We start from the raw sequence: 9,214 nt of genomic DNA on the forward strand, positions 1-9,214 counted from the left end.
CCCTCCGAGGGGTTCAACAGTCGCCTCAGATCGCGTGGGCCCTACACCCACTACTGGTCAGAGGTTCGAAGGCCGGCCCCCCGAAGGGCTCCACGGCCGCCTCAGGCTACTCGGGCTCCGCGCCCATTACTGATCAGGGGTTCGAAGGCTGGCCCCCGAAGGGTTCACAGTCGCCTCAAACGCTGAGCGAGGGATGACCAGGGGTACGTTCGATACATAACCGAGGCTCGGGCTGCGCTCCCGAGGTAACCTAGGACATTTCCGAGACCAGCGGGAGCGATCTTGTAACGGAATCCCATCAGAGGGAGGCATCGAGCCCTCGGGCCCCGTCGCCAGGGGACCGGGTCCGGCAGATCACCCGCAGGTACTTTTGGGCGTGCCTCTGGGCCCCTAGCCGACCCCCAACGAACGGGGCACGGACGTCCACTCGGATTACCCGCTTGCAGCTCACCGGAGACACCATGTTCGGTGCCCATCGAGGGTAACATGGCGCTCTCCCCCCTCCTCCTTGCGGAAAGGCGACGTAGGGGCGTATGTAAAAAAGCCGAGTCTGTCCCTGATCGCCCTCTCGCCCTGTGCGGAAGCTCGGGGGCTGCTCTCGCAAACCCGGCTCCGGCCGAACCGTTGACAGCGTCAACATACCAGCCCGAGAGCTTGGGCCCCGACCGTGCACCCGGGCTACGGCCAGTTCGCATGAGGGAACAACCAGACCAGCCAAAGCATTACGCAAGGCATTAAGACCTCGGGGGAGTGAAACCACTCCTCCGAGGCCTCGGGGGCTACACCCGGCGGGTGCGCTCGCGCGCACCCACCGGAACAAAATGCAACCGAGAAAGGCTGGTCCCCTTGCAAAAAAGTGCGACGAAAGCCTCCAAGCGAGTGCTAACACTCCCTTCGAGGCTCGGGGGCTACTGTCGGGGACCATAATTAGGGGTACCCTCAAGACGCCTAATTCTCAGCTGGTAACCCCCATCAGCATAAAGCTGCAGAGGCCTGATGGGTGCGATTAAGTCAGGGATCAGTCCATACGAGCGACTCGATCACGCCTCGCCCGAGCCTAGCCTCGGACAAGGGCAGCCGACCCCGAGGGATTTCCGTCTTGCCCGAGGCCCCCCTTTAACGGCGGACACTTCTCCGGCTCGCCCGAGGCCTTGCCTTCGCTGAGAAGCGACCCTGACTAAATCGCTGCACCGACCGACTGAGTCGCAGGAGCATTTAACGCAAAGGTGGCCTGACACCTTTATCCTGACGCGCGCCCCCCGGCAGAGCCGAAGTGACCGCCGTCACTTCGCCGCTCCACTGACCGGTCTGACAGAAGGACAGCGTCGCCTGCGCCACTCCGACTGCAGTGCCACTTGACAGAGTGAGACTGACAGGCAGTCAGACCTTGCCAAAGGCGCCATAGAAAACTCCGCTCCGCCCGACCCAGGGCTCGGACTCGGGCTAAGCCCCGGAAGACGGCGAACTCCGCTCCGCCCGACCCAGGGCTCGGACTCGGGCTAGGCCCCGGAAGACGACGAACTCCGCTCCGCCCGACCCAGGGCTCGGACTCGGGCTAGGCCCCGGAAGACGGCGAACTCCGCTCCGCCCGACCCAGGGCTCGGACTCGGGCTCAGCCCCGGAAGACGACGAACTCCGCTCCGCCCGACCCAGGGCTCGGACTCGGGCTCAGCCCCGGAAGACGGTGAACTCCGCTCCGCCCGACCTAGGGCTCGGACTCGGGCTAGGCCCCGGAAGACGGCGAACTCCGCTCCGCCCGACCCAGGGCTCGGACTCCGGCTCAGCCTCGGAAGACGACGAACTCCGCTTCGCCCGACCCCAGGGCTCGGACTCCGCCCTGGCCTCTGCCGAACAACCTCCGCCTCGCCCGACCCGGAGGCTCGGGCTCGGCCTCGGCCATGGAAGACAGACTCGACCTCGGCTTCGGAGGAGCCTCCACGTCGCCCGACCTAGGGCACAGGCCCGCCACGTCAACAGGAAGCGCCATCATCACCCTACCCCGAGCCGACTCGGGCCGCAGAGAACAAGACCGGTGTCCCATCTGGCTAGCTCCGCCAGATAGGCAATGATGGCGCCGCGCTAGCCCTGTGACGACGGCGGCTCTCAGCTCCCTTACGGAAGCAGGGGGACATCAGCAAGGACTCAACCGCTCCGACAGCTGTCTCTCCGCCAGGCTCCGTTGCTCCTCCGACAGCCACGACATCACACCAGCAGGGTGCCAAGATCTCTCCGGCTGCCACATTGGCATGTACTTAGGGCGCTAGCTCTCCCTCCGCTAGACACGTAGCACTCTGCTACATCCCCATTGTACACCTGGATCCTCTCCTTACGCCTATAAAAGGAAGGACCAGGGCCTTCTTAGAGAAGGTTGGTGGCGCGGGGACGAGGGCGGGACAGGCGCTCTCTTGGGGCCGCTCGCTTCCCTCACCCGCGTGGACGCTTGTAACCCCCTACTGCAAGCGCACCCGACCTGGGCGCGGGACAAACACGAAGGCCGCGGGATTTCCACCTCTCTCACGCCCGTCTCCGGCCACCTCGCTTTCCCCCCTTCGCGCTCGCCCACGCGCTCGACCCATCTGGGCTGGGGCACGCGGCACACTCACTCGTCGGCTCAGGGACCCCCCGGTCTCGAAACGCCGACAGTGCTGTAAATGACAGAGAATATTCTTTTAGAGGATGAAATTTAGAGGACGTTGCTGGAGACAGTCTAAGTACTTGAATAAGTTGGACATACCTTATACTATGTTTCTTGCACATTGGTTTGGCTATTAACTCTCTTGTGCAAAAAAAGTGACTTTTGGACTTAGTTTTGTGCTTAAAGCAAATCCTAGAGAAACCATATGAATGAGGTATGTTTCGTACACTTAGTCAATTATATTAAGAGATAATTATGTTTGTCTAAGTCGTAGGAAACTCGTCAAAGGCAACCAAAAAGAGTTGGAGAAGTTTGGCTCAAAAGATCTAAAGTTGCGCAAGTCTAGGACTCACCGGATAGTCTGGTTGTGCACGAGACAGTCCGGTTGCCCCGTACAAACAAAGTCCCTGCTCTCGGGATTTTTATTTATAAAAGTCATTGGACAATCGAGTGTGCACTGGAGAGTCTCCAACGGCTACCTCGACTTCGGCTAATGCTCTAACGTTCGGATTGGGTCACTGGACAGTTCGATACCGTCACCGGACAGTCCGGTGCCCCTAGAAAAGGAAGGAGAGCAATCAAGCTGATCTGTGGACTGTTACTGTGCACTGTCTAGTGGCTCACCGGACTGTTCGATGAGCTCGCAGATAGGACAATTTTTAAGCTTCCATATGGAGATGTCAACGGCTCCTAAGCCCCCAAGTCTACCCTTACTCTATTTTAAAAGTAATTGATTAAATTATTCCTTTCATTTTTCTTTGCTGCCAATTTCAAATATAACTTGAACTCATACTTTTTAATCCAAAATTTTCAAATAACATTTAAAAACTCAAACCGAGCAGAGCAGGTGCCGAGAGGATCGCGTGCATAGACCAGGAAATGTTGGCAATTACCGTAATTTTCACCAAACCAGCTAAAAGCAGTATGTAATTTGCCGACAAAAAACTTGTTTTAGCTTGGAAAAACTAGCTTCTTGGTTTCTTACAACTGAGAATCCAGTTTATAGAAACTGAAGCATAAGCTGGCATGTTTCGAAGCACCCAAGATTTATAAACTAGTTTTAAGACACTTGGTGCTTCCAAACAGACCATAATAGATGGTTAAATACTGGGTTAAAGACACATCAACTATTAGCACATATTAGCAACTTCAAACCTTCTAATGAAACTAAGCCACCTAGCTAAAATTAGTAGGTTTATTAGAGTATTTCCAAGAGACTAGTTAAATGGCTCGCCAAATTAAATTTTGGTTACCCAACAATAAAATAACTCTCCAACATACTAGCTATTTGACTCGTCAAACTATCTGACTCTCCAAATTAGCTCTCTTAATAGCTAAATTTGGCTAGCTATGTGACTAGCAAAATTAGATATATAGTCTGTTGAAGTGAGTTGCTACATATATGGTGTAATATTTATGAAAAGGTAAATAGAAAGCCAAATAGAGAGCTAAAAATAAATAGTCTTATATAGTCTGTTGGAGTGAGTTGCTATATATATGGTGTAATATTTATGAAAAGGTAAATAGAAAGCCAAATAGAGAGATAAAAATAAATAGTCTCTTGGAGATATTCTTATATGTCTGATTGTATTCGCGTACTTTTTAGCTCTTATTTTTTTTATGTTGGTGGATTCAAACCTACCGTTAGATATAATGTTTATGATTATTATTATATTTGATACAAATTTGGCATTATCAAATTTATATTATACTTATACATATAATAGTTTAAAACTATTGATCACAAGCTGGACGTTTTTTCATCACAAAGGTTGGACTGTTTGAATCTTGATTGACTTATAAGCTGGACGAACCTGATCAATATGCTTATCATTTGCCCCTCCGGTCACCCCGCTGTCGGGAAGCCGACGCGATTTCGTCCCCTGACGGGACCAGGGCTCCGCTGCCGCCTCTTCGCCCCTATATGGCGGTCCCGAGGCCTCGAATCCGCGCTCTACGTCGAGGCACGCTGCTCCTCTTCCTCCTCGTCCCGCTCATCTACTCCGGTACGGATCTCTCCTTTCTCTCGTCCAGTTCCCCTCGTAATGAGGACGCCCCCCTGACGATCCAATCCGCGCCAGTGTCCAGGCTGCAACCCTGGGCGCCGGAGAAGGGCGTGTGCCTGCCACCCCCAACCGCGCCGAAGCGACCTGACCATCTCGTGCTCGGTCCCGCCGCTGGACAGGGCCGCCCCGACCGCCTCCAGTGCCGAGGTTAATACTCTCGCTTCGGCAAGCTCCATTCATGCTGAATTTAGTGATTTTTATGGAGGCTGCTTAGATCTTTGTTCGAGACATTTCGGGCTATCTAGGTACGGAGGATTGCTTTGAAAATTCAGCAACCGTTACCAATGTCATTGTGGCAGTGGAATGTTTTGTGTTGAGGGTACAAGTTTAACATTTGATAGTCCATGTCCAATTAATAGAGCATCGTGCACTGGAATCGTTTTGCTATGCCATCACACGGTAATATTTATCTTTTTGAGAGAGAAAATGGTGGGGATATGATTGCATTCATTCTGCATTGTGGCTCTGCCACTGTAATATTAGATTTTGTTGAGCTGGATTTACCGCCTAACAAACTGTAAGCCTTTGTTTTTCTGTGATAAGCATAGGGCAAAATCAGTATAGGAATGTTGCTTTTTGCAAAATCAGTTCATCAGGAGCAGTAAAATAATTTCTCTAATGCATTGTTTTGAACAGAGTGTTTTAGATAATCTGGAATCTTAATGTAATGATGTTCCACTTAGATCTTAAACAGCTGTTAATTTGCTTATAGTTGTTGATGATTTTCTGTAATATTAAGTTGATAATGGTAGAGTGCATTCAGTCTTTCTCAAACCAGTACCTCCTTGCTGTTGGCACAATGCAACCTGGTGATTGAGTTCATATGACTGATGATGTTTCTCTCACATTGCTCAGGACTTAGAGCTCTGAACAAGATTGGCCTATCAAGTGAAGAGAACTATTCTGGAGAACATGTTTCTTTTGTTACTGTATTTACAACCTACAATTCTGTTTCAGCCGGAGATGGCAATGTTCCACCTGATTCTGTAACTGTTGGAAATAGTTCTTATAGCAAAATAGAAAGATCCATGACCATTCTGAACACTTTCATCAGTTTCATAAAGGTACCTCTTCCTTTTCTCTAAGTACGTGTGGATTTTGTTTACTGGTGGCAAGCTTAACACTAACATTTGATGGCTCGAATAATTCCCTCTCTTGTGAATGATAGATTGCAAGGCACCCCATATATTTGAATTACAGTTGAATTTATAGTTCCATCCCTATGTTTATGATAGAATATCCAGCATTTCAACTACGATGTTCCAAGTCTTGTATCATAGCATGTTGAGAGTGGAGTTACTAAGGAATTGATACTTTCTTCCTATTATTGAGATTGTTATCCTTTTTGTGTGGTAGGAAAACATGAAAGTAATGTAATGAATGTGAATACCAACATCACTATCATAGCCCTTCCTAGAAATGATGTATGAGTTCATGATCTTGTTACCTATGCTCCATAACAATTATCTCTTTTGCATCTTATTTGAAGCTTAAAAATATGCAGTGTGCTACTTTATTTCCATCAACAATTGTGACGTGAGTTGTTTAACACCTGATCATATCTGTAGAACCCTGCAGGTATCAATGCCAAGAAGTGACGTGATCATATTGACTGATCCTGGTTCAAAATTTTCAGTAAATCAAGGGAGTGCTACACTATTGCCTATTGAAGGAAACTATTCTCGCGGAAATTTGATGCTTCAGAGAATAAAGACATACATTGTAAGTGTATCGGCTTCATTTAGATCATTAAATTTTCTGCATATGCTTTCTCAAAATTACTTATGTGATCCATGTATTACTGCTATCATCATCTTTATGCATTATTTTCAACTGTAAGAGTTATATTTATGTATCTTATCCTCATATTTAGGCATTTCTGGAGCAAAAGCTTGTGGAATTTGATAGGACGGAGAGGTTGAATCATTTTGTTTTAACTGATTCCGATATAGCAGTGGTTGATGATCTTGGACATATATTTGAAAAATATCCCCATTTTCATCTGGCTGTTACTTTTCGTAATAACAAAGGGCAACCATTGAATTCTGGGTTTGTTGCGGTAAGAGGAACCAGGGATGGCATCACTAAGTAAGTTGATAGCTATTGAATATATCATATTATACACAGCCAGTAAATTTCAAATTAAAATCTGTTTTTTTTCAGAGCTGCGGAATTCTTGAAACAAGTCCTTAAAGCTTACAGCTTAAGATATATTAAGGCTGCCCGTATGCTTGGTGACCAATTAGCACTTGCATGGGTTGTCAAGTCTCATCTACCATCGGCTTTGGGAAAATTTTCTAAGCATGAAGCATTTACTGGTGAAGTTAATGGAACATCTGTTCTCTTCTTGCCTTGTGCTGTTTATAATTGGACCCCGCCTGAGGGTGCTGGACAGTTTCATGGTATACCCTTGGATGTTAAGGTATAACATTTTCTTACTTGTAAGGAACTTAATTGGTCAGTCTTTTGCTCTTTTTCTTCATGGAAATAAATTGTGGCCTAATATTAATAGAAAATAGTATTCTGCAGGCTCCTTACACATGAATGCATGGTTCTAAAATAGATGTAAAAACTAGGAAGATTGGTTCACCGTTACCTTTTCTCTCATATGTCATTTATAATTCAAATAAATTTCTAGAAACTGTGATAATACCGTGCATTGTGGATCCATGATGTTTTCTTTTGTTATAAGCTATGCTCCGATTGATGATCAGTTTGTCAGCACACAAATATGGATCATTTGTGCAGGACTATACTTATTCAATAAATGTGCATGATGTGTAACATTGTTGTATATGTTTTCTATTTACTGTGACATCAAGAATAATTCTTGTACCATTTTTTCAGGTTGTCCATTTCAAAGGTTCAAGAAAGCGATTGATGCTTGAGGCATGGAATTTCTACAACTCAACCTCTAAGATGTCTGATATGCTATGCCTAATCTTGAGAAGTGGCCGGACGAAATACGACTTCTGAACTTTTGGTTAAAACTGACACATGGTATCCTTTATCACTCTCATCCTCGTTATCTTTCACAACTAACCTGACTATTAGACTTTGCCCTTTGGTATGACCGTATGATGTGTTTTGTTAACAAGTTTATCTTTTCTTTACAGTTGATACTATTCAAAGCTGTTGTGTGTTCAAGTATAGTACAAAAAAATGCTGACCATGAGGCTGTCATCACAAGAATTCAAGTATCATTCAGTATGTAACAAAAACATGTTAAGCTAGTGTGAACCCATACGAGAACCACACAGGGTGACCATGTAGGAACTGACCTCTTGTTCTTTTGGTTTATCCCTACCTGTTAAATATGTAATGTGGTTACCCATCAATGTGCACTATGGGGGTGTTTGGCATAGCTTAGCTTCAAGAAAATCAGCTTAACTTCTACTTTAAAGTTAGAGTTTCTAAAAGTGTTTCGTTTGCAGTTCAGTTTCACTAAAATAGGATTTTGTTTAAAAATTCCCTTATACCTTTGAATGATTTATGAGGCTGTTTATTTACATGTTTTTTCATAAAATCTTTAATAAAATAGTACGTCATAGTATTTCATATATATATGAAAAATAACAGGACGCCATATATTTAAGAAATAATATTTCAATCTCTAGAAAGCATCCGATGGCACTGAGTCAGAGTGAATAAACTTAGAAATTAAGCAAAAGATGATAGGAAATTTGTCCATGGAAAATCACGGCCTCAAACTGGTAGGGCACCTCGCATCCTCTGCAAGTTTGCATCAAAGATCTAGACTTCAAGTTGTTCACCGCCACGGCCCTACACGCCCGGACAAATTGCTTCACCCGGCCTCGTGGACACTACCGGCGGCCGCGGACTCCACACCGCCGCATCGGCGTCAAGGCGGCCTATCTGCACGCTTGCGCGCTTCCAGCCCTCGACCAATAGCGCCGTCTCCCGTGCGTAGGCTGTCGACTGACCAATAGCGCCATCTCCCGTTCGACTGTGCGTAGGCTGTCGACGACGGTGCCTTGCCCTCCTGCGGCCATGGCCAGACCGCCGTTCTTGGCCAAACCGCCATCCTCCACGCCACGGATAGCCATCGCTGCAATTGATCTCAGCGGTGATTTCTCCACCGTGTGCGCCCATCTCCCGTTCGGCCGTGTGTAGGCTGTCACCGACGGTGCCTTGCCTTCCTACGGCCATGGCCAGACCGCCGTCCTCCACGCCACAGGTAGCCATCGCTGCAAATGATCTCGGCAGCGATGTCTCCACGGTGTGCACCCATCTCCTGTTCGGCTGTGCGTAGGCTGTCGCCGACGGTGCCCTGCCCTCCTACAGCCATGGCCAGACCGCCGTCCTCCACGCCAGGGGTAGCCATCACTGCAAATGATCTCGTTGGCGATGTCTCCACGGTTTGTGCCCATCTCCCGTTCGATCATGAGTAGGATGTTGCCGACGGTGCCCTGCCCTCCTACGGCCATGGCCAGACCGCCGTCCTTCACAACATGGGTAGCCATCGCTGCAAATGATCCCGGCTGCGATATCT

At 47.9% G+C, this 9,214-nt stretch overlaps 1 protein-coding gene across 1 annotated transcript; it reads left to right on the forward strand.

The window, feature by feature from the left end:
• Positions 1-4,559: 4,559 nt before the first annotated feature.
• On the forward strand, positions 4,560-7,677 carry LOC103638617 (uncharacterized). Its single transcript, XM_008661477.2, has 7 exons — positions 4,560-4,641; positions 4,717-4,848; positions 5,557-5,765; positions 6,280-6,423; positions 6,575-6,789; positions 6,865-7,123; positions 7,549-7,677. The coding sequence occupies exons 1-7, from the start codon at positions 4,560-4,562 to the stop codon at positions 7,675-7,677; spliced, it is 1,170 nt and encodes a 389-aa protein (XP_008659699.1).
• Positions 7,678-9,214: the final 1,537 nt, after the last annotated feature.

The sequence above is a fragment of the Zea mays genome, chromosome 9 (genome assembly GCF_902167145.1).
Source record: "Zea mays cultivar B73 chromosome 9, Zm-B73-REFERENCE-NAM-5.0, whole genome shotgun sequence".
Taxonomy (NCBI): domain Eukaryota; kingdom Viridiplantae; phylum Streptophyta; class Magnoliopsida; order Poales; family Poaceae; genus Zea; species Zea mays.

Excerpts from the sequence above, each read along its gene's own strand:
- LOC103638617 (XM_008661477.2), top strand. The coding sequence starts at position 4,560 with ATGGCGGTCCCGAGGCCTCGAATCCGCGCTCTACGTCGAGGCACGCTG. Across the intron at positions 5,766-6,279 it reads CTTTCATCAGTTTCATAAAG|GTATCAATGCCAAGAAGTGA; the intron begins GTACCTCTTCCT and ends AGAACCCTGCAG. Across the intron at positions 6,790-6,864 it reads ACCAGGGATGGCATCACTAA|AGCTGCGGAATTCTTGAAAC; the intron begins GTAAGTTGATAG and ends GTTTTTTTTCAG.